The sequence below is a fragment of the Sapajus apella genome, unplaced genomic scaffold (genome assembly GCF_009761245.1).
Source record: "Sapajus apella isolate SASKATOON/1434 unplaced genomic scaffold, GSC_monkey_1.0 scaffold8, whole genome shotgun sequence".
NCBI lineage: Eukaryota > Metazoa > Chordata > Mammalia > Primates > Cebidae > Sapajus > Sapajus apella.
In genome coordinates this window covers 1,952,175-1,976,932 of record NW_022436948.1, presented here as the reverse complement: position 1 = coordinate 1,976,932, position 24,758 = coordinate 1,952,175, and the positions used below count along the sequence as shown (strand labels likewise).

The window sequence follows — 24,758 nt, the reverse complement described above, 5'->3', positions numbered from 1 at the left end:
CTGCTGTGTGCCTGTTTGCTCTGGGGCTTCCTCTTCATGCTGCCAGCAGTCTAGCTGCCAGCCGGCTTGCTGCACCACTTCCTGCTGCAGACCCTCCTCCTCCGTGTCCCTGCTCTGCCGCCCTGTGTGCAGGCCTGCCTGCTGTTCCCCCGCCTCCTCCTGCTGTGCCCCTGCCTCCTCCTGCCAGCCTAGCTGCTGCCGCCCAGCCTCCTGCGTGTCCCTCCTCTGCCGCCCCACGTGCTCCCGCCCGGCCTGCTGAGGCCTCTGCTCAGACCATAAGTCCAGCTACTGAGTGCTCAATCCTGGTCTCCTGCTGACCGTGTCTTTGCTGCCAAGCAGGATTCTCCAGCCTCAGGAGCCCCTGGAGGCCTCAGAATCTACCAGCTCCCATCAGTGGCCACATTGTTGCTGCCTGAAGGGGATTTTCAGCACATCACACTTCCCTCCTCCCTGTCTGGGAAGAGACAGCTCACAAATCCCTTAGCAGGTGGGCTGTGGCCTTCTAGAGCCCCTTCTCCAAATGTGTTGCCTGCACCCAATGTGACGAAGAAGAATTGCTGTAATCAATAAATTCTTGAGTCAGGAAATATGCGCTGCTGTGCACTTTCTGTCTTCCCCTGAGCCCCCGTGCCTACTCCAAATTTGGACTGTGGGACCACTGTCCTGTTGAAGGCAGACAGTTCGGTGTCTCTCATTCCGAGATCAAACACTTGAGAGAGTGCAGGCTTTCAAGGCAGGTGTGATCAGCTCCACACCCTTCCTGCAGCCGAAGCCACACCCTGCCCATGGGGGATGAGCCTCCAAGCCGGGCCAGGGAGGGTAGCGGAGCTGCACGGCTCAGCCTCTGGTAAGCTTTGGACCACCTGCCACACCCGTCCCCTGCCAGTCCAAGCTAAAGAAGAGTCGGGTGGAAGCAGAAACCCTGTGCGGTTGGTGAGGCTGCAGGCCTGGGATGAGGAGTGAGCAGGGCCTCCAGCAGGACCCTCTCAGGAGTCCTCTTGCACCTCACATACTCGTCAACACGGAGCCTTCTGGCAACAGAAGTTTCTAGATATGGGCCTCTCAGCAGGAGGGGTAGGCCAGCAGGTGCTGCTCTTAGCTGATTTCTTGGTTCCCAAACGGCTCCCCTGGTACCACATGTGCCAACAGCCCCCCCTTCTGCTGAGGACAGCACTCACTCCAGGCAAATCCCACCCATACCCAGAACACGCCTGGCTCAAGTCCTTGCTTCAGGGCCAGCAGCAGCTCACTCACACCTGCCCGTGACCTTCTCCTCTGTCCGCCTCCTCCCTCCTTCCGAGAAGGACCCTGTGGAGACATTGGGCCCACCTGGATAATCCAGGGGACTCCCATCCCGTAATTAGCCACACCTGTGAAGTCCCTTCTGCCGCATAAGGTGACACACTCACAGGTTCTGAGAACCAGGATGTGGGCATCATTGGTGACCATATTCAGCTGGCCACAGAAGTTCATCTCTATGGACTGAAGGGAAAAATCAAGCTTTTAAAGAATGAAAGTTAAGTTTATTCGGAAGTTTCACTGAGGACTATAGACTGAGGTCTTTATAGCGCAGCACAGTTTAGTCCTCAGTAAGACTTCTGAATAAAGCTAACTTTCATTCTTTAAAAGTTTAATTCTTTTCCTTAGTTGAAAACTACGGTGACCCAGATAGGACTCAGTAGACTGCCCAGGGGTGTCTGGAACACTGGGGGACCCGGCACCCCGGCACCAGCACAGGTCATCTGAGCCCCACGGCTCCTCCACCGTTCCAGGTGACTGGGTGAGTCTCTCCTGAGCCTCAGACCTCCCACTTGGTTGAGGTTCCTAAGTTTTATTCAGTTAGTTGATATCACTTCTTGGTGAAGGGTAAATTCTTCTGTGAGATTTTTTCATGTCTTAAGAAGGGGGAATTCTCCTAGTTGAAAGATTAGGTAGAAGTGGCTTCATGTGTAACACATATGGAGCCTATACTTGCAAGTATCTCCCTGGAGGTAAGGGGTTTGCTAAAGGAGATTTAATACTGAAATGGCCAAAACTAGGATTCTCAAACATTAGGGCATGCCAGGTTTTCTGGGACTCCAGTTGACCACATATCATGGCCCATTTTTCCATAGTTAAATTATATCAAGGAAAAGTCAGAACTCAGAATCATCAACCTGCAAATATAGAGTGAAAATGTAGAGTCTCCTGAGTTCTCTATTTTTTTTTCTGCCTACTTTGAATCTGTTGATTTTTCTACTGTTGCTGAGAAAAACATTCGCTTCTTACGGTATTACTGATTCAAGGCTACGTGTAGACCTTGATTTTCTTATACAATTCAGCCAGTTCTAGCTGAAATATAAATATTTAAAAGTTAACCCTAAACTCATTTGAAACTGAAGGAAAAAAGGATAAAAGAAGTTTAAAAATCAAACTGCCATGGAAACTGCTTTATCCAAAATTTTGGCCCACAATCTTCATGAGATTACCTATTGGGCAAACAAAATTTAGCAATGTAAATAGGTCTCGGTCTTGTCAGAAATATAATTTGGTTCCAACCATTCTTTATAAACCAATGAGTATTACTAGCTCATGACTAAAATTCTAAAATGAAAGTTATAAGATCTTTATTTGTGTGTGTGTTTAGATGTGTTTATGTATATGTACATGTATTATGTCATATTGTGTGTCTACATGGTGTCAAATTTACTTTTCAATAAACAAGCACTCATAAATTATCAAGCCCAAATATTTTCCAAGTTCATATGATCTAAGTAAATCTTTAATAAATAAGCTGGTTTTAAAGTAACTGCTAAAGTAAAAATTAAAATGTCTTCAAAATTGTCAGCATACATTTTGCTGACATTTGCCTGGATGTACTGGTCAGACAGTTTTACATTTGTCTTTAATAAATATTAGAAGACCATAAACCCAGCCAAAAACAGAATAATTTTTATGTCATTTTTTATAAGTAAGACTAATTTAATATTGTTGGTTTAATTAAAACAGCTGTACCTTCTGAGTTATCAACAAAATACCCATACATTTAAGTTTCTTACTTAGGTGAACACCATATATCACAGGCTATAAAAATGATTAACAAGGAAATAATTTGAAATAATGACTAAGTTTGTCTAATATGTCAGTTTTTGTAATTATTAAAAATAAATAAATTAGGCAAATGTAAATGAGATAAACATCAATAAACTTTATGTAATTTGACATCTAAAATTATGTTAAATTAAATAATAGATATTATATGGCTGAATCATTTTCAATTTAAAAATTTACAAGGAAACATGTTTCTAAAAATGATAAGGTTTTTTTGCATGTTAAATACTGTTATGTGACAGGAAATTTAAAATTTCTTATTTCCTAGGTTTTCAATAAAATTTAAGGTTACTAGGAATTAAAACTTTTAATATATATAATTCTATGTATAAAAGGTGCCAAAATAAGATGTGCTTTAGTAAGAAAAAAATTACAAGAAAGGCATAAAGATAGTGTTCTTTATTGACAAAAAGAATAATTTGCCTAATTCAAAGGTTATTTAAAAGTTGTTTCCAAATATGGATTTAGGAAGGAAACATGAAACAAGATAGAAAGTAACCAGTAAGTAGGAAAAAGAAATGTGCAGAAAGTTATGGATATGAAGATGTACTTTTGGTAAGGAAGATTAAAGAGAAAAGAGAATAATTTTGTATGAGAAAGAATCTTATATAGTGAATTTTTATCCTTAAGTAAAATGACTGGTTATTTAAGAATAAGGAAGAATAGAAAAAAGCAGGAAATCCAGGCATGTTGTAACTGGTCTGTGTAAGTCATGTTAAGGCTCTTGAAAAGTGAATTTATGAAAGGAATTTTGTATATGATTAGGTTGGATATAGTTAAAATGAAATTATTTATAACAGTCTTTCTAAAGATTGAACATTGATATTAAAACATATACTAACACAAAACTAAAAATTTTGATAGCCTATGTTAGAGCAAAAGGTTTTCTTAAGGTAGTCCTCCGGGCACTGCCAACCCCACCGCACCACCATCCTCTGCAAACCCACCTCCTGCAGCACTACTTCCTGCTGCTGACCAGCTGCTCCTGGTACACAGGGTACACATCTGTATCCCTCCATGAACAAGTACCTGGTGGACCCCCAGACTGTACACATGGGGCAGATGAAAAGTGTACTCAAGGACATCTCTGAACTCGGGGGTGAGAATGTGGAAAAATGATTCAGACCTTCCGTGACCCTCCCTGGGAACCCCCTCAAGGAAGTCCTGGCTCCCAGAGTCCTTCTCTCATTCCAGCAGGAAACTAACACCCATGTCAGCCAAATAAATCAGCTGTCCCTATACAGCTTGTCTCTCTCGTTTATCTTCATATATTTTGTAAGTTCTTTCCTTGAAGGTACATACCAACTTTAATGGCAGCAGTGCCTCTTCAGAGCCACTTTCCTGATGGCTGAGCTGAAGTGGAGGGTCCTTGGTTGGGGGAGTGGCCTGAAGGTGCTGTCCCCACACTCACTCCCCAAGCCTTGCACTGTGGGATAAGATGTTTGGAAACACAGTGGAAACAACCATGAAGAAGACAATTGTTGTGTTTTTATGTTACCCAGTTGCCTGGGACCCAGGTATAAAGACCACCAGAGAAGGAGCTTCCAGATGGGGGCTGTAGAGGGGAGGGCAGAAGAAAACAATCCTCTACCCTGAAGGATGGACGGGAAATAGTCCTGGCCCCAGATCTCATGCAGCGCCTCAAAGGATTACTACGGCAAAGAGGGCAGGAAACACTTTCAAACAACACCGTCCACAAATACAGAGCAGAGTTCGTCTGTCCTGGGAAGGGGCAGCAGAAGTCCAGGAAAGTCTCATTCTCAAGTCCCCATGCAAAGGGTCGGCCTAAGACTGACACTGGACCGAGACAACAGAGAGCCCTCCTGTCTCCAGCTCCAGCCTAACAGGCACCATTCAATAAGCAACATCAGCCGGCCTCTGGGGAAAGGCAGAAGTGTGTAGAGGTTGCCTCTGAATGTCAGGCATGCAGGGGCCTCTGACAACTTGGGGTGGAGCAAAAGCACTGACCTCCCCAGCTCTCACCCTAAGCACAAGCCATTGGTACACTGAAGGCAACCACAGCAACAACAAAACCCAAACCATGATCAATGTCTGACCACATTGATTCATCCACCTCCCCAACACACTAATGACCTGACAGAAAAAGAGACACATGCATTTCCAGAAGGAAATGATGATGTCTGATATTAAATAAAAAAGTATAAGACATGCAAAAAAGCAAGGAAAAACCAAGCCATTGTCAGGAGATAAGGAAATCAACAAAACTGGATTCAAAAGTGACCTAGAGGCTGGGCACAGTTCACATCTGTAATCCCAGCACACTGGGAGGCTGAGGCTGGAGAGTCGCGTGAGCCTGGTAGTTCAAGGCTGCAGTGAGCTGAGATTGATCCACTGCACACCAGCCTGGGTAAAAGAGCAAGACACTATGTCTAAAAAAAAAGTAACAAGCAAAAAGTAAAATAACCCAGGTGTTAGAGCTATCAGGCATAAACTTTAAAATAAATATAATGAATATGTCCAAAGATCCAGGGTAAAGCATGAACAGCATATATGAACAGATGAGTAATTTCAGCAGAGAGATGAAGTGAATATGGTAGAAATCAAAACACAGTGTCAAAGATGGCTTCCTTCAGTGGGCTCATCAGCATACTTGATACAACCACACGTGGAAGCCTTGAATTTGAAGACAGGTAAATATAGATTGTCCAAATTGAAACACAAAGAGAAAGATGAGGGTAAAGAGGGACAAGAGCAAAACATCGAAAAGCTAGGACAACATCAAATCCTCATTTACGGATGTGACAGGAGTCCCGAAAGAGAAGAAAGAGAGCGCAGGGTGGAAGGAATGTTTAAAGACATGGTAGCTGAGAAATATTCTAAAAATAATGAAATACGTAAAACCACATATCCAAAAAGTTCCGAGAACCCCAAATTGGGTAACTATATCTCCACTACAAATGACTAGACGTGTCACATTAAACCCGTGACTGTCAAAAACCAAAGGGAAAAAGGGAAATCTTGAAAGCATCCGTATTTTAAAGGCAGACCACAAGCATAAGGACAAAGGTAAGATTTACATCAGACTTCTAATTAGAAATCACACCATCCTGGTCAACATGGCGAAACCCCATCTCTACTAAAAATACAAAATTAGCTGGGTGTGGTGGTGCGCCCCTGTAGTCCCAGCTACTCAGGAGGCTGAGGCAGAGAATTGCTTGAACCCGGGAGGCAGGAGGTTGCGGTGAGCTGAGATGGCGTCACTGCACTCCAGCCTGGGCAACAAGAGCAAAGCTCTGTCTCAAGAAAAAGAAGCACACAATCCCAACAGTGGCTGTCCCAAGAAGTTCATGGCAAATTATTGATGATGTATTCATTTCTATGTCAGGCAGTGGGTTCAAGGGGGTTTATTATATTAGAATTCTCAGTAATCGATCATCAGTCAATCAGTAAAAACTGGGCCTTTGTGGACCAGTAATGGGAGTATGTGCTGCAGAACTAATCCAGGTCTGTAAACTTGAGATTCTCCATGACCTGGGAAATAGGACGTCCACCAAGCACATGGGAAAACCCAATCTTCAATGCTCTGAGGCTTTGGCCTTCCACGCATAGCTTGCTAGGCTGGAGCAGGAGTGGACAGCAAGACCACTCCACCGCAGGCGGGAAAGGCACCGCTGTAGCCACTGCACCTGGGCCCCGGGAGCCTTAGCAGAGACCACATGGGCATCTGTAGCCGTGCCCTCCACCCGGGACACCACCTTCTGATGAGCACTGTGCGAAGGGACCGCTGAAGAGCGTTTAGCAGTAAATTCTATGTAATCAGCGGAATAGGTAGCGGGGAACATCGGAATAAAAAAGAAAGACCAGAAACAGAGCTGCATGGGGAAAGCTGGTTTATTTGGCTCTCATGGGGTCAGAGAATATATCTGGGACCCAGACTTCTCTAGGAGGATGGGCAAGGTCAGCGAGGACTCCAGATAATTCTGTCACATTCTCAACCCAGAATTCAGAAGGCTCACTGAGCATGCTTTTCACTAGCCCCAAGTGCAGAAGAATAACCGAGGACTCATCCGGGGAGGGTAGAGGTGTGGCCCCGTCTGCACTGGGAGCAGCGGGTCTGGACACTCGTGGTCAGCAGAAGGATGGGATGCTGCAGGAGACAGGTCTGCAGAGGACGCTGGTGCAGGAGGGCTGGCAGCACCTGGAGGACTGGCAGGAGGGGGCCACACAGACAACGGGCCTGCAGCTCACAGGCACACACACAGAGGACTGGCATCTCACGGGCACACACAGGGCTGGCCTGAAGCTCACGGGCACACACACGGAGGACTGGCAGCCCACGGGCATGCAGCAGGATGCCTGGCAGGAGCTGGGCACGCGGTAGGCTGCCTGGCAGCCTGAGGAGCAGCTGGTGTGGCACATGGTGGCGTGTGGCTGGATAAGGCTGAGGCAGAGGGCAGTGGTGTCTGGAGATGGCTTCCCCGGGCAGCCTTTATACCTGGACCCAGGCATCTCCCAGCACGGAAGCGCGCCTGCTGTCTTCCTTGTTTTTCTTCCTCAAGGGTGTTTCCTGGAACTCAGTTTTCTGTTGTAGATGCTCATGTTTTTTATTTGGCCCTTAGTTTCATAACTAATTGCACCTTCTTCAAGCACTTGTTATATTTGGAAAGCTGCCCAAATTTATCAGTGATGCACAGGCAGTTTTAGACCCAACTGACTGATCCCTGCCTCCCTTCATCAGTCCCACACTGAAGCAGACATGACTGGTTCCCAGAGGAGCTCCTCGAACCACAGCTTCTGTTTCATCAAGCAGAAACTTTGGGGAAGAGACCAGAAGTGAACACGGACCACGTAACCCTACTGGGACCCCTGCCGCCGGGAGTGTGCAGAGCTGGCCACTCTATCAGCAGCACGGCTGAGATTTATGAGACGCTCGTTTTCAGGCAGCGGTCAACCAGCAGTGCAGACTGTGATTCCTGAGACAGCAGAAACTTAGGAGAAAGAAGAAACTCCCGCGTCCCAGCTCTCTGCTGGGGCACGCTTCCAAAGGGCAATGTTAGCAGCTGGAGTTGCAGCAGAAAACAATTGCCGAGGAGGGAGGGGCCGGTGCCCAGGCAGTCAAAGCCCTGGAGTCTGAGGAGCAGGGAAGCAGAGGAAGGGTCGGTGTGGAGGGCAGGACCCGCCATGTGAGGGTCGGCTGAGAATCTGGGGATGGGGCAGGGATGTACCTTCCCAGGGCAAGGCCACCGCAGACTCACAGAGAGAAGCTTCTCACCAGAGAGAAGCTGCTAGAGGAATGAGAGCGGAGCCCCCGCTTCAGCCCCCGTGCCGACATCCAGCCCAGACCCCCACAGCCCCCCACCAAATGAGTAAGGACCACAGACAGGAGTGAGACCCACCCAGCCCGGCCCAAGCAAAGCCGAAACCAATCCAGAACAGGAGTTTTAGGGAAGACGGTGTGGAATGTGAGTCTCACCAAGATATAGAATATTCCAAGTTGTAGACACTTCCCAGAGATCCACCCAAAGTGTTCAACAAACACTGCACAAGGTCAAGGTCATCCTCCAGTTACCGACGGCTAGAACAAAAATCAGAAACACGACGGAGCTCAGAGTCTGTAAATGCATTATCATAACAGCTCACATACAATCAAAATCATCAGATACTGGCCAGGTGCAGTTGTTCATGCCTGCAATCCCAGCACCCTGGGAGGCCAAGAAAGACTGCTTGAGGCCAGGAGTTTGAGACCAACCTGGGCAACATAGTGAGACTCTGTCTCTACAAAAAAATGTTTAAAAATTAGCCAGACACGGTGACACATGCTTGCAGTCCCAGCTACTAGGTAAGTTTAGGCAGGAAAGCCTATTGAGCCTGGATGGTAGGGGCTGCAATGAGGTATGATCACACCATTGCACTCCAGACAGGGCAACAGAGCAAGACCCTGTCTCAAAAAAAAATCATCAGATATCAAAAGATATAGGAAAATGTAATTCACTGTTAAAAACAGAAAAGAAAACAAAGATGGTATAGCTAGTGGACCCAGCACACAGTAACTGAGGCAGCTATTACAAACATGCTCCGAAACTCGAAGAAAACTGCGCTCAGATACTTAGAGGAAGCACCATCTTCGTGAGTGGATAAAGAGGGAATCTCAGTAGAGAACTGAAACTACTTTTCTAAATGGAATCCTAGAGCTGAAAAGTACAATAGTTAAAAATTTTAAACACACCAAATTTGAATTCAAAAAACAACAACTTACAAATCCGGGAATCTCAGAAAAACCCCAGTAGGATAAATATAAAGAAAACCACATCCAGGCAGATAATAAAGTGATGAAAACCAAAAATGAAGGCATAAATCTCAGAAGCAGTGGCAGGAAGACACTTTACATACAAAGAAACAAGGATAAGAAAAGCACCCTGACTTCTCATCAGAAACAAGGGAGCCCCATCTTTAAAATACCGAGCAACAAAAACTGGCAACCCAGAACTCTACATCTATGAAGAACACCCTTCTTGAGGCAGGGACTGTGGCTCACACCTCTAACACCAGCACTTTGGGAGGCCAAGGCAAGAGGATCACTTGAGCGCATGAGTTGTAGACCAGCCTGGGCAGTGAGACTTCATCTCTACAAAAGGTTTAAAAATTAGCCAGGCATGGTGGTGTGCACCCGTAGTCCCAGCTGTTCAGGACGATGAGGCAGGAGGATTGCTTGAGTCCAGGAGGCGGAAGCTGCAGTGAGCTGTGACTGCACCATCACACTTCAGCCTGGGTGACAGAGCAAGAAGGGTCTCAAACAAACCCAGAAACTGAGACTGAAGTGAAAACCTGTTCAGAAGAGCAAATGCTGAGAGAAATCCTGCCCCACAGATGTGCGCTGCAGGCAACGTGGACGGATGTCCTTTAGGTTGACTACGACGAGGCCAGGTGGAGCCTGACCTGCAGGAAGGAGTGGGGGGCACAGTGGAAGGTAAAGGAGCAGGTAAATATCAAAGACACATGCTCATTCTTCTGTAATCGACTCATAAGACAACTAACCTTTAAAATGTATTGCTTGGTGACTAGGTCACATAGGAACACATGGTCACTGTGGCTGCCCCAATTCTCTTTGTTTTTAAGTGTGATCTTGCACTACAGCCAGGGAAAGGAGTGGCCTGTGACAGGGCTGACCGTGTGGCCTCACCTGGCTGGTCTCTAGGCCTCAAGGTCACTCCCACCACATGGCCGAGGATCGGCTGAGCCCATAGACTTCCAAGTTGTATCCACAGCTCTGAGACCCCACTTGGTCTTCAGCCTTGGAGGGGATTTTACTAACGTGGTGTCTGATTTGTCCAAAGGCTTCCTGGCAGGAATCTAATGTACCCACCACCGGCAGGCACAGGAGGACCCACACAGGAGCAGAGAGTACCCCTGGGAGCTGCCCAGGCTGGAGGGGCCTAGCTCTGCCCTGAGAGATGGCTCATCCCCTACCGTGTGACAACACCCTGGAATAAAGTGCTGTGACCACTCCATCAAAGAGGACAGCTGGGAGTGTGCAGTGGAGCACACGGAGGAGCACGTCACCCACACTCCTGCCCGCTGCTTCCACGTGTGCAGGGGCTTCCTGGAATTCCACGCTAGCTCCTCATTTTCCCCGAAGCTGCCTCTGCAGGGGTGAGAACGATCAGACCCTTGGCGTGGGAGAGGAGCCAGGCACGAGTAGCTCAGGCACCCCTCCACGATGGGTCCTCCTGGGCTCCATCTGCAGAGGAGGTGGCCTGTGGCCGCTACTGCTACTCATGTCATCCACAAAGCAATAAAAATCAGCTGAGCACCAGACTTCTCATCAGCAGCACGAATGCTACCAACTCCCAGAACGACGTCCACATGCCAGGGGGTCAACACTCAGCCCACGCTTCCAAAGATGAGCCTGCTATAAACAAGCAGGCTAAGCAGAAGACAAACAGTTCTTAAGCAATAAACATGACAGCAAATTATTAGCCGTGAAACTATTAAGTAAGCATATGTGTTTTTCTTAGACTGAGTAACATGTATTTTATCCTCTGGGTGTGTGGTCATTTGCCTTTCAACATTTTTGTTTGTTTGTTTATAAGAAAAACTGTCGATAGGGTGGTCTTGCCATGTTTGCAGACTAGCATCAAACTTCTGGGCTCAAGTGTCCTCCCGCCTCAGCCTCTCAAGTGGCTGAGCTGGGACTGCAGGGATGCACCATGCTGGGTCTTTTCAAAATATTTTAAAGTAGTGGAAATATTTTCTCAAACTGAATCTGACCTATATGTCAAGTCTGTAAGACATATTAAAACACAGCTTCTCTAATTTATTTTTATTTATTTATTTTTTGAGACAGAGTCTCTCCCTCTGTTACCCAGGCTGGAGTGCAGTGGTGCGACCTCGGCTCGCTGCAGCCTCCGTCTGCTGAGCTCAAGCGACTCTCCTGTCTCAGCCTCCTGAGTAGCTGGGATTACAGGCTCAAGCTACTATGCCCGGCTAATTTTTTTTTTTTTTTTTTTTTTTTTTGTATTTTTAGTAGAGATGGGGTTTCACCACACTGGTCACTGGTATTGAACTCCTGACCTCATGATCCGCCCGCCTCGGCCTCCCAAAGTGCTGGGATTACAGACATGAGCCACCACACCGGCCTAATTTAAAGTGGGATGCAGAATCCGGAGACTTATCAGTTTGTCCTCCTCCCCTCCCTTTCCTTCATCTCCCTCTCCTCCTCTCCCCTCTGTCCTCTATCCCCACTTCTCTCTCTCTCCCCCACTCACCCCCTTACCTAGGTAGCATCTGATATGTCTCCTAAGAACATGGCTTTACAATCTTGTTGCTTTGAGTCCCTCTCTCTCTCCAAGTTTCAAGAGATTGTAGAATTAGCATGTGCATCATTAGGTACCAGGGAACAGAGCTGATAGCAAAGGATGGCACGTACCCCTATGCCTCTAATGTATAACTGTTAACACCATACGATGTATCAGCTGTTACTTACAGATGACTTTCTCTATAATAAGCTTATTTTTTCAAGAATCCTTATGTCCTCATCCATACACTAAGACCCTAAGAACTGAGAGCCATAACACCAAGGACCTATTCATCCATATTGTGTCAACTACAAATATGCATGAGGACATTACATATTGATAAAACACTCAACTCATCAAAGATACAAGAATTAGAAACATACATGCGCCATACAAAAAGTCCCCAAAATACATGAAGCAAACATTGACAGAATTCAAGTGAGAAACAGACAATTCTACGATAGTTCGAGAATTGAATATTTCATTTTCAGTAATGAACAGAACATCCAGTCAGAGGATCAGTAGGAAATAGAGAACTGAACCACACTATACACCAGTCACTCACAACAGACATGTAGAGAACATTCCACCACCAACAGAAAAACAAACATTCTTGTCAAGTGAACATGGGACATAAAACACATCATATGCTGGACATAAAACCAGCCTCAATACACTTTTAAAAAATTGAAATCATACAAACTTTGTTTTTCCATCCGTGGTAGAATGAACAAAGATAGACATCAATAACAGAAGGAAACTAGAAAATTCACAAATATATAGAAATTAAACAACACATTCTACAAAATAAAAAGTGGGTCAAAGCAAAATCACAATAAAACTTAGAAAGAACTTAGAGATGAATTAAAATTAAAATGCAACATTCCAAAAGCTATGGGATGCTGCGAAGGTGGAGCTCAGAGGGAGATTTAAGGCTGTAAATGCCATATTTAAAAAAATTTAAAAGATCTCAAATCAATAACTTAACTCTCTAATTTGAAGAACTAGAAAAGAACAGCAAACTGAACTCAAAACTATAAGAAAGGAAATAATAAAGTTTAGGGAAAATAAATGAAATAGAAAACAGAAAAACAACAGAGAGAATTAATAAAAACCAAAAGCTGAATATTTGAAAACATAAAAAATAAACTTTTAGCTAAGCTGACAGAAAAAATAGGTGTAAATAGAATCAGAAATGAAAGTGAGGACATTACTATCAACCTGACAGAAATAAAAAGGGATTATAAGGAGATACTATAAACAGTTGCATGCGAACAAATTAGTCTAGATAAAATGGAAAATTTTCCATAAATAAACAAATTATCCAACTGACAAGAAATGAAGCAGAAAAATCTCAACAGACCTATGACAAGTAAAGAAATTAAATTATTAACCAAAAACCTCCCAACAAACAAACACCCAAGACCAGATGACTTTACTGGTAAATTTCACCAAACATTTTCAAAAGTTTAACAAAACCTCCTCAAGTTGTGGGGAAAAAAAATAGAAGAACTACTTTCTAACTCACTCTGTGAGGCCAACATTAGCCTGATACCAAACCCACATAAGACATCGAAAGAAAAGAAAATTACAGACCAACTGCCTTATAAATACAGATACAAAAAATTCTCTACAGCATACTAACAAAGTGATTCCAACAGTATATTAAAAGGATTATATACCATGACCAAGTGAGATTTATCCCAGGAATGCAAAGATAGTTCAAGATTTAAAACAATCAATGTCGTATAACACAAGAACAGAATGAAGTGGGAAAAAAAAAACACAGACGCATGATCTCAATTAACAAAGAAAAGGCTTTGTCAAAGTCCAGCACCATTTTATGATTTAAAAATACTCAGAAAACTAGGAATTGAAGGGAATTTCCTCAACATGATAAAGAGCATTTGTGAAAAACCCACAACTTGCATCATACACAACAGTAAAAGACTGAAAACTTTCCCCCTAAGATTAGAAACAAGACAGGATTTTCATCACCAATATTCAACACTAGACTGGAAGTTCTAACCACAGCTATTAGACAAAAAAAATAAATAAATAAATAAAAGCCATTAAAATTGGAAAGGAAGAAGTAAAATTATTTCTATTCACAGGTGACATAATCCTGTCTATAGAAAATCCCAAAGAATCCACCAGAAAGCTACCAGACATTACTAATGAGTTTTATTAAAGAATTCACCAAAGTTTCAGGGTGCAAGATCAATGTACAAAAATCATGCATGTTTCTGTACACCAGCAATGAACAATCTGAAGAAATTAAGAAAAATATTTCCATTTCAATGGCATCCAAAAGAATAAAATACCTAGTAACAAATATAATCAAGGGGATAAGAGACTTGTACAATGATAACTATAAAACATTGCTTAAAGAATTAAAGAAGACCTAAATAAACGGAAAGACATCCATGTTCATGGATTAGAAGACTTAATGTTGTTAAATGGCAGTATCACCCAAAGCAATCTACAGATTCAATGGAGTTCTTATCAAAAATCCATGTCTTTTCTTTTTTCCAGAAATGAAAAAGCTGATCTTCAAGCACATACAGATTATAGGGCTCAGAATAGCCAAAACAATCTTGAAAAAGAAGGACAAGGTTGGAGGATTCACACTTCCTAATTTCAAAACATACTACAAAGCTACAGTAATCAAAACAGTGTGTTACTCACCTAAGAACAGATATATGGATCAATAGAATAAAAGTAAAAGTTCAGAAATTAACCCATACATTTATAGTCAATTGATTTTGAACAAGAGTATCAAGATAATTCAATAAGAAAAGAATAATCTCTTCAACAAATGGTGTTAGAAGAACTAGATTTCCAGATGCAAAAGAATGAAGTTGGATCTTACCTAATATCATATACAAAAATTAACCCAAAATGGATCAATGCCCTAAATATAGTAGCTGAAACCGTAAAAATCTTAGAAGAAAAGAATGGAGAAATGCTTTAAGACTTTGGATTTGACACTGGGTTCTTAGCTAATACACAAGAAGGACCAGCAACAAAAGAAAAAATAAATTGGACCTTGTCAAAATTTAAAACTTTTTTGAATCAGAGAACACCATCAAGAAAGTGAAAAGACAATCTACAGAATGAGAGAAAATATTTACAAATCATATATCTGACTGCAACTCAACAACAAAAAGACAAAGCACCCAACTAAAAATTAGGCAAAGGACTGAGTAGACATCACTCCAATGAAGGTAGGCAAATGGCCAATGAGTACATGAAAAGATGCTCCACAATACTAGTTGTTCAGAAAATGGAAATCAAAACAACAGTGAGATGCCACTTCACATCTACCAGGATGGCTGTAATTTACAAAAAAAAAAAAAGGAAAAAGGAAAATAACAAGTGTTGGCAAAGATATGGAGAAATTGGAACTCTCATACATTAACAGTGGGAATATAGAATAGTGCAACTACTATGGAAACGTTTTGGTGGTTCCTCAAAAGTTAAACATAGAATTACCACGTGACTCAGCAATTCCACTCCTAGGAAATAAGGAGTACCCAAAAGAATCAAAAATAAGTAAATAAATAAAAAGAGAAAGGCTCAAACAGATCTTTGTATGTCAACATTCTTTGCAGCATTATTCATTATACATTATTCAAGTAGCTACCAACAGATGAATAGATGAATAGATTCAGACTTCCCAATTTTAAAACCTACTACAAAGCTACAGTAATCAAAACAATGTGGTACTAAGCATAAGGATAGTACACAGAGCCTGTAGGGTCACACCTGGCCTTGCCCCAAGGTAGGCTGCACTTTGCCCCAACCCTGCAGGCCTCTGCTGCCGGCTAGGGGAGGGGCTACTTGATGCAGACACTTGACCTCAGAAGTGTTTAACCCAGATGTCTCCAGACCCTCTGGCCTTCTGAGGTCACTCTTTATGATCCAAATAAAATAGCAAGAGACAGTGCCCTCCAAAGTGTGGGGGCCCATCTAGGCTCCCCCGACCCCACCCCAACTCCTGTGGCTTTGGGGCATTCACATTCTCCTAGTTCTGTCCCGGCATCTTTGCTTTCGCTGGACTGGATGCCATGCTGCCTCTTGGGTCTGCAAGTGCCACCACAGACTCTGCCTTTGAGCAAAACAGGTCCCTGGGTGTCAGTCCCCAAAGCACCTCTTCTCAGACCTTCTACTGAAAGGTGGGGGCAGGTCATGACACAAAGCAGGACATAAATGCAGGACCCAGGCCAGAGGCACCGGCTGGTCCTCCCTCCCTCGGGGCCTGTCCCTGGCCATGACCCAACCTGGACACACCATGGACATGGCACACAGCACACACCAGGGCTTTTCATTTCAAGGGACCCATCCACCAGCCACCCCGGGCCCTCACCTGCTCACTGCTGCCTATGGGCCTGAAGCCCTCCAGCTTTCCAGGCAGAACCAAGCAGCTCTCCCTTAATCTCAGGATCCTCCAGACTGGATTAGCCCTGGGGCTCTGGAGTCCTCAACCACAAAGGCTGCAGAGTGTCCTCTTCTCAAAATTAAAAACAACTCACTTCCCGAGAAGAAATCTGTCAACCTCCTAGAACAAGCCCTCTGAACTCTGAACCACAGCTTCCCTGCACAATAGTGTTTCTTCACATTCCCTCCCATAAATAAACCCAAATCCTCTCTGTAGATGGACGGAGCTCCTTTCTCATGGCCAGGGCCACCCCTCTGGCTCCCACCAGATATTTTCGCATCAGCTCCACACTGTGCTCTGCCTGCCCCTCTCAGAATCCAGCTTTCTCATTCTGACTTCCTACGCCCCTTGCTCTCTGAGGCAGCAGAGGCTGGTGGCCAAGAACGCAGGACACAGGCCTGCCAGGCCTCTAGTGCAGGCTCCTCTGCCGGCTGGAGCAGGCTTTGGCACAAATTCTTCATTTTGCTGCAGTTTCTGCATCTGCAGACTGGGAATACTGGCCCCTACTTTATAAGGTTGGCGTATGGGTTAGTCAGGTCATATTCACAAACTTGCTCAGGTACTTCCTGACACACAGCAAGACCTCTCACATGACTGTTTGAGATCCCAAGCCATTCGTTGGTCTATGGACTGAAAATAAAGAGAACACAAAGCAAGAAGAAAAACATCCTTGACTCAACTGAGTGTCAAGAAATTAGGGGAAATATTAGTAAGCAGCCCCAAAAGACAATGGCAGAGGAGTGGCCGGGGCTGCTGACCCTTGTGGTCCACGCAGAGGCCGGCTCCAGCCCTCCGGCTGGCTCCCTGCACAGTCCCACAGCCCCACTCAGTTCTGACACCCGGGGAGCTGCAGGAGCTGAGCTGCGCGTCACAGTTCGTGGTGAGCATCCTCAGGAAACCGCCCCAAACACCAACAAGGAAAACGCCTGGGGCCTTGTGCTGGGACAGCACACACCCTTGAGAGCTATATAAGCTCCCAGCACCCAGACTCCTCACTCACTCCCTCCTTCCATCCAGCACCCAGACACCCACTGCTCCCTCCCTCCCACCTGCCCCAGCTCAACCCCAGCATGGCCGCCTGCTCCAGCGACCTGAGCTACGGCAGCCATATCTGCCTGCCCGGCTCCTGTGATTCTTGCTCCGACTCCTGGCAGGTGGACGACTGCCCAGAGAGCTGCTGCGAGCCCCCCTGCTGTGCCCCCAGCTGCTGCGCCCCGGCCCCCTGCCTGACCCTGGTCTGCACCCCAGTGAGCTGTATGTCCAGCCCCTGCTGCCAGGCAGCCTGTGAGCCCAGCCCCTGCCAATCAGGCTGCACCAGCTCCTGCACGCCCTCGTGCTGCCAGCAGTCTAGCTGCCAGCTGGCTTGCTGCACCTCCCCCTGCCAGCAGGCCTGCTGTGTGCCCGTCTGCTGTAAGCCTGTCTGCTGTAAGCCTATCTGCTGTGTGCCCACCTGCTCTGAGGGCTCCTCTTCATGTTGTCAGCCGTCTAGCTGCCAGCCGGCTTGCTGCACCTCCTCCCCCTGCCAGCAGGCCTGCTGTGTGACCGTCTGCTGCAAGCCTGTCTGCTGTGTGCCCACCTGCTCTGAGGGCTCCTCTTCATGCTGCCAGCAGTCTAGCTGCCAGCCGACTTGCTGCACTTCCTCCCCCTGCCAGCAGTCCTGCTGTGTGCCCGTCTGCTGTGTGCCCATCTCCTCTGGGGCTTCCTCTTTGTGCTGCCAGCAGTCTAGCTGCCAGCCGGCTTGCTGCACCACCTCCTGCTGCAGACCCTCCTCCTCCGTGTCCCTCCTCTGCCGCCCCGTGTGCAGGCCTGCCTGCTGTGTCCCCTCCTGCTGTGCCCCCTCCTCCTCCTGCCAGCCCAGCTGCTGTCGCCTGGCCTCCTGCGTGTCCCTCCTCTGTCGCCCCGTGTGCTCCCGCCCAGCCTGCTGAGGCCTTTCCCCAGCCCAGAAGTCCAGCTGCTGCCAGCCACGTCCCCAGGCTCACTGGGCACTGAGTCCCTCACCTCTCCCACTACTGGCCCCTCGGCTGCCCTGGTATCCGTCTCTCCCTTGGAGATGTGTGCACAGCCTCTCCTCCCCTAAGCCCTGGGGGCTCCTGCTAAGCTGCAGGGGGCCCAGCCTCCACCCACTGCCCCCTGCTCCTCCTGGACTGGGTCCCACATTCCAGGCCCTGTGGTCTCACCTCCCTGGAAGCTGCTGCGCCTCTGTGGCCATGCGAGGACACTGCTTGGAGACCCTAATAAACACCCTCCACGTAGCCTGGCTGTACTTTGCTCTCTCCTTTGGGTCTTTCCTGGTTGAACTGCTGGCCAGCAGGACCAGAGGCCAGGACTCGGGCCCAGCCTCCTGGCGCCCTCACGCCCAGCCCTGCTCTAGGCCCGACACACACTAGGCTGGCGCTGGTACCATCCCCGCAGGAATGTGCCGGTCCCAGGGAGGGTCAACGGCATGGCAGTCCCCACCCCAGCCCAGCAGGCAAGGCCGTCTCCCAGAGCCCTGGTGGGCGAGTGTCAGGGCTGGCAGCAGGGGCATTCACAGGCACAGCCCCCCCCGCCCCCCCACCTTTCCCTGAGGGGCTGCCCTCCCTGTCAAGTGGGGGCTGGCTGGATACGGAGTCCAGGCCCCAGACAGAGAGGACAGTTCGTTCCACCTGCAGCCGAGCCCTGCAGTCCTCAGGGAGATTCAGAGGTGGGGGGCGGGGGAGAGGGGGGTAAGCGCCCAGGCTCAGCTGCCCAAGTCTCCCGCCTCCCCAGCTCCAGAAGCCGCCCAGCTTCCTTCTACTGCTCCTACACCTCCCGTGTCTGAAGCCTGCTGCCCAGACTGTGAATATCTTGAAGTCTTTTCTAACAGAAAATAGATAAAACTCCAGCCTGGGCAACAGAGTAAGACTTTGTCTCCATTACAAATAAAAAGACCAGGCATGTGGCTCATGCCTATAGTCCCAGCACTTTCGGAGGCCAAGGTGGGAAGATCACTTGAGCCCAGGAGTTTGAGACCAGTCTGGCCAACATAGTGAGACCCTGTCTCTAAAAATACAAAAATTGGCAGGGCATCATGGCATGTGCCTGTGGTCCCTGCTACTCAGGAGGCTGAGGTCAGAGAATCGCTTTAGTCGGGAGGCAGAGGTCGCAGTGAACCGAGATTGTACCACTGCACTCCAGCCTGGGTGACAGAGTGAGACCCTGTCTCAAAAAATTAATTACTAATTAATTAAAATAAAAACTATGTAGCTGGGCATGATGGCATGAACCTGTAGTCCCACCTACTCAGTGCGCCCATCTGCTGCAAGCCTGTCTGCAGCTGAGGTGGGAGGATCACTTGAGCCTGGGAGATCAAGGCTGCAATGAGCTGTGATTGAGCCACTGCACCCTAGCCTGGGTGAGAGTAAGACCCTGTCTCAAAAAACACAAGGTGGGTGGGGGAACGGGTGTAACTGAAATCTCCTCCCTCGGGTCCAGCCTCTGACTCAGCACCGCCTCGCATCTCCCAGAGGAAGCGGCTCGTCGTGACCCATCTCACCCCCAGCTCCTCCAGCACAGTGTTCTTCCCCTCCCTCCTCCTGCACTTGGCCGAGAACTGTGGTGCTGAGGACGCGGTCCCTCTGTCCTCCCTCTGCTGGCCAGCCCTGCTGTGCCTGTCTCCCTGGGCTCCTGGGGCTCATCTGTCTTAGCTCCTGCTCCCATTCCTCTGCCTTTTCTCTATGTGTGGTCTCTCCCTGCCCCAGCCTCCAGGCCTCCACCCCAGTGCCTGCCCTGGGCTCCCGGCCACGCTTGCAGCGGCCTCCAGAGGTGCCCCAGATGGAAGGGAAGCCGCACCTGGCACATCTGAAGCTGAGCTCCCATATTCCTCCTGACTGCCCTCTCCCCAGCCCGGCGGGCACAGCTGGACTCCACCTCATCCCCTGCATTGCCCAGGGCCCTGCCACCTTCACTGAGCTGCCAGTCCTCTGTGGGATCTACCCTGCCGCTCCCCACCACCATTTCTTTAGTTCAGGGTGACTTTGGCCCCTGATCTGCTAAACCACTCTGGGCCAGCAGGGCCAACAGCCCTGTCGACAGGTCAGAGCCTCCCAGGAGACGCCCCGTGTGTCCGGAGCTCCCATGACAATAGAGATTCTTCTACAGAATTTCGTTTTGGAAGAAAGCATGTTCTTGTCTAGTAGAAGATGCCGATTTTGGAGAAAGACAGGAGGAACCTGGTAACTTCAGGAGACACTGCGCCTTCCAGTCCAGGTTTCCACCACCGTGACTGCTAGACAGCGGGATGCGAGGGGAAGCCAAGGGCCGGCCGGCAGAAAGGCTGGTGCTGCGCTGATATCACGTGTGCTTGGCAGGGACAGCGGTTCTGCTGTCCTCGCCGGGGCCCCTCCTCTGCCGCCCCCACCCCGCCACAGTCCCTTAGCATTGAAGGGCTGGAGAGAGGAGGCCAGTCCAAGTGAGAAGGGCCGAGGAAGCAGAGTCCTCCCCGAGCACCCCTTGCCAACCAAGCAGCACACGGTGAGCAGGACCTGGAAGCCCGGGCTGCCGCACGAGGACTTCTCTTTTGTTGGAACGTCACGGTATCTGTGAGGTCAGTGGTTTGAACCTGCCTTGGGGCTGGGCAGTGTGACCTTTACGGTTAAGGAACTAGGGGATCCCTGAAGCCTCAGCCCTCAGTGTCTGCTCAAACCCACTGCAGCAGCGAGCCCTCCATCTAAAGGCGCCCCAGGCTTTCCAGGCTTGAGAGGAAATTCCAGCATCACTGTTAAGCTCCATACGGCCTCGAGGCCAATAAAAACAGTGGCCGACCTTCGGAAAGCCTTCGTGACCTGCTTTGAACCACATAATCCTCACATGGCCTTGTGGGACGGGTGGACCGTGACCCCATCTTGAAAAAAGGAGACTGCAGCCCACAGGGTGATCTTCCAAGGTCGTGCAAGCCGAGTCAGAGGTGAGGGGTGGACAGAGGCAGAAACCAAATGGCCCGGGCAGAACACGGGGAAAGGAGGTGTGGTGGCCAAATGGCGCTCCCCAGAAGATGTCCCCACCCGAATCCCTGGAACCTGTCAATCTGGCGTTATAGGAAGAAAAGGCACTTTGCGGATTAATTAGATTGCAGATTAAGATCCTTAAAAGGTTTTTAAATTGACAAATCATAATTGTACATCTCCACGGAGTTCCCAGTGATGCTTCCATACAGACAGCGCCAGTGGTCGGCTGGGTGTCCGGAGCTCCCATCATCTCCAACATGGACTGTGTCTCTCTGCAGGGAGCATTTGATATCCTCCTTCCGGTGACGTGAGACTACGCATCTTGCTGAGTGACAGTCACCCTACAGTGGTCCCCAACCTCTATGGCACCAGGGGCCAGTTTTGTGGAAGACAGTTTTTCCACCAGCCAGGAGGCGATGGTTTGGGATGAATCCAGCACGTCACATTTATTATGCACTTTGCTTCTATTATCATATTGTAATATGTAATAAAATAGTTATACAACTCACCATCATGTCAGATCAGCAGGAGTCCTGAGCTTCTTTTTCTGAAACTAGACGGTCCCACCAGGGGGTGATGGAGACAGGGACAGACCATTAGGCATTAGATTCTCACGAGGAGTGCGAAACCTCATTCCCTCCCATGCGCAGTTCACAGCAGGGTTTGCGCTCCTCTGAGAATCCTGTGCTGCTGCTAACCTGGCAGGAGGCGGAGTTGAGACGGTCACGCTCGCTCACCTGCCACCCCTCCTGCACTGCGGCCATACAATTCCTAACGGCCACAGGCCATACTGGTCCCCAGTACCAGGGCTGGGGCCGCCTGCTGCAGAACACTAGACCTTGCCCCTCCTGACGAGCTGTGGTTCTGTGCCCTTCAACAGGCCCCTCCTGTCCTCCCTGCCCCGTCCTTCCAGCCTCCAGCACCTCCTGCCCTGCTTTCCTTCTGCGAGATCCACTCTGTCTTCCATCTCTGAGCACAGTTCAGAGCCCTGAGATGCGAGATGACCCTGGCTTAGCCAGAGAGACCCTGAAAGCCATCACACGCATTCTTATAAGAGGGAGGCAGAGAAACTTCACCTGGGAGAGGCAGTGTCCATGTGAGCACAGGGGCAGAGACTGAAACGAGGCAGGCAGAGGCCGCCATCCACCCCCCAGAACAAAAGCAGGAAAGGAACAAAGACCCTCCCTGAGCCTCCGGCAGGGAGCACAGCTCTGCGGACTCCTCGCTCTCTGCTCAGCAACACTGCTCCCAGGCACCTGGCCTCTGGAATAACAGAATACATTTCTGTTTTTTAAACCATCAAGTTTGTGCTGAATTATCACAACAGCCACAGGAAACTCTGCCAATGTGTGTGAAGCTTTGTATAATCAATGTAACTTGCACAATTTCCAGGTGTTCTGGTTTAAAACATCATTGAGACAACAGTAATAATGAAACGGAAACTGGAAATGGAGCCCCAGCCTTCTAAGGGGTCAGGTCTAGCCCCCTTCAGTCCCTGGCAGACGAAGGTGCTCATGGCCTTCCGGACCTGCCAACCTTGCCTGATGACTCCTAGCCCCTTGTAGGGCCTCCCTGCCTTGGGCTCCCACCGTCCGGTGGCCATGGTGCTCCAGCTGCCCCTGTGTGCCCCACAGGTACCCGCTTCCTGCCACTGTGCAGCTCCTCACCCTGCACCTGCCCCAGGGCGGCTGCCTCTGTCCCACCAGCCCAGGGCCCGGGCAGCCTGAATGCAGCGGTGCCCGCCCACTGCCTCCCTGAGAGTGGACACCATGACTTTCATTTCTGGCACAGCACCAGCCACTGTCTCCTGACCACCAGCGAGCAACCCAGGGGTTGTCCAAGTGTCCATGGGCAGACGCTGCAGCTTGGCCACCAGGAAAGGTGCCCTGGGCATGAGGGTCTGTGCCCCCACACGAGAGCAGCAGAAGATGCAGAGGCAGCACCAACCACCTCCATAACGGGCAGCAGAGGCAGAAGCCAAGCCCATGGGGCCTCCAGAGCCCCCAGCTTGTGACATGCAGCTCAGCCACACACCCCTCTCCAAGCCCCTGCTGGGCCAGCACCACACCACAGGCGCTGTGAGCAGACGTGGCGGAAGGGACTCACCGCTCAGTGATGAGGCCACTGCTCAGCTGGACGCCGACCCCCCTGGTCCCCTGCCCACAAACACAACCCCGCAAGCTGGAGCCCACATGTCTCGGTCAGCGGGAAAAACACGTGGGCTGCTGGTGCCCCCGGAAGCATACAGACATCCGGGGCAGAGCCTGAAGGAGGAACAGTGGGTCACAGTCACGGGGAGACGGCCCTGGAATCACCACCCTCTCTTTACCAGTGGAGACCTGGCAACAAACACAAATGGAAGGGGACTATGGCCCCGGAGCAGGGCTCACACATCAGCCATTCCATGAGCTCAGAGTCCAAGTCACCCTGTCACTGGGTCCCCCAGAATGAGAGCCCGGCACCCAAGGGTTCAAACCCCCGAATGTGATCCTCACCCACCCAGTAAGTAGGCCCAGTCAGGACTTGCCAGCCCAGACCCAATGCAGCCAAGGCATCTACGGGGGGGGGGGGGGTACGGGGGGGCCTCTCCAGGGAAAATAAACCAGCCCTGATGACGGCTCCCAAGAACGAGCTCCAAACACGAGGAAAGAGGAGCACGGAGAACCCTTGTGCTGGGACAACACACGACACACAGAGATACGAACACTCCCAGCCCCCAGCGCCGCACACTCCCTCACTCACTCAGCCACTCATTCGGGTCTCCCCCAGCTCAACCCCCAGCATGGCCGCGTCCACCATGTCTGTCTGCTCCAGCGCTTGCTCCGACTCCTGGCAGGTGGACGACTGCCCAGAGAGCTGCTGCAAGCCCCCCTGCTGCGTCCCCAGCTGCTGCACCTCGGCCCCCTGCCTGACCCTGGTCTGCACCCCAGTGAGCTGTGTGTCCAGCCCCTGCTGCTGGGCGGCCTGTGAGCCCAGCCCCTGCCAATCGGGCTGCACCAGCTCCTGCACGCCCTCGTGCTGCCAGCAGTCTAGCTGCCAGCCGGCTTGCTGCACCTCCTCCCCCTGCCAGCAGGCCTGCTGTGTACCCATCTGCTGCAAGCCCATCTGTGGCAAGCCTGTGTGCTGTGGGGCTTCTTCTTCGTGCTGCCAGCAGTCTAGCTGCCAGCCGGCTTGCTGCACCACCTCCTGCTGCAGACTCTCCTCCTCCATGTCCCTGCCCTGCCGCCCTGTGTGCAGGCCTGCCTGCTGCGTGTCCGTCCCCTCCTGCTGTGCCCCCGCCTCCTCCTGCCAGCCCAGCTGCTGCCGCCCGGCCTCCTGCATGTCCCTCCTCTGTCGCCCCATGTGCTCCCACCCCACGTGCTAAGGCTTCTGCTCAGGCCAGAAGCCCAGCTGCTGACAGGCATGTCCCCAAGCACCAGGCTCAGGTCCCCGCAAACCCTCCCACCGCTGACCTGTCAGTACACACACGGGTACTCACTGCACTAGTATATACCGCAGTGTGCAGGC

General features: G+C 49.3%; 4 protein-coding genes and 1 pseudogene across 5 annotated transcripts in view; 3 read left to right on the top strand and 2 right to left on the bottom strand.

The window, feature by feature from the left end:
• LOC116550564 overlaps nucleotides 1-587 on the top strand; it is a 1,161-nt pseudogene extending 574 nt beyond the window's left edge. Inside the window, exon 1 of the transcript XR_004268489.1 lies at nucleotides 1-587. This exon is cut by the window's left edge and continues 574 nt beyond it. The product of XR_004268489.1 is annotated as a keratin-associated protein 10-1-like (transcript).
• PWP2 (PWP2 small subunit processome component) overlaps nucleotides 1-24,758 on the top strand; it is a 613,222-nt gene that overhangs the window by 468,743 nt on the left and 119,721 nt on the right. The window lies entirely within an intron of this gene.
• LOC116550575 (thrombospondin-type laminin G domain and EAR repeat-containing protein-like) overlaps nucleotides 1-24,758 on the bottom strand; it is a 94,208-nt gene that overhangs the window by 58,924 nt on the left and 10,526 nt on the right. The gene's annotated exons all lie outside the window — the stretch shown is intronic.
• On the bottom strand, nucleotides 6,925-8,742 carry LOC116550573 (keratin-associated protein 12-1-like). Its single transcript, XM_032276591.1, has one exon. The coding sequence runs from the start codon at nucleotides 7,558-7,560 to the stop codon at nucleotides 7,180-7,182; it is 381 nt and encodes a 126-aa protein (XP_032132482.1). The 5' UTR covers nucleotides 7,561-8,742; the 3' UTR covers nucleotides 6,925-7,179.
• Nucleotides 17,358-24,713, top strand: LOC116550577 (keratin-associated protein 10-2-like). The gene is given in 3 exon segments (XM_032276595.1): nucleotides 17,358-18,117; nucleotides 23,070-23,083; nucleotides 24,280-24,713. Coding segments are annotated over 3 exon segments (1,143 nt in total). The 3' UTR covers nucleotides 24,649-24,713.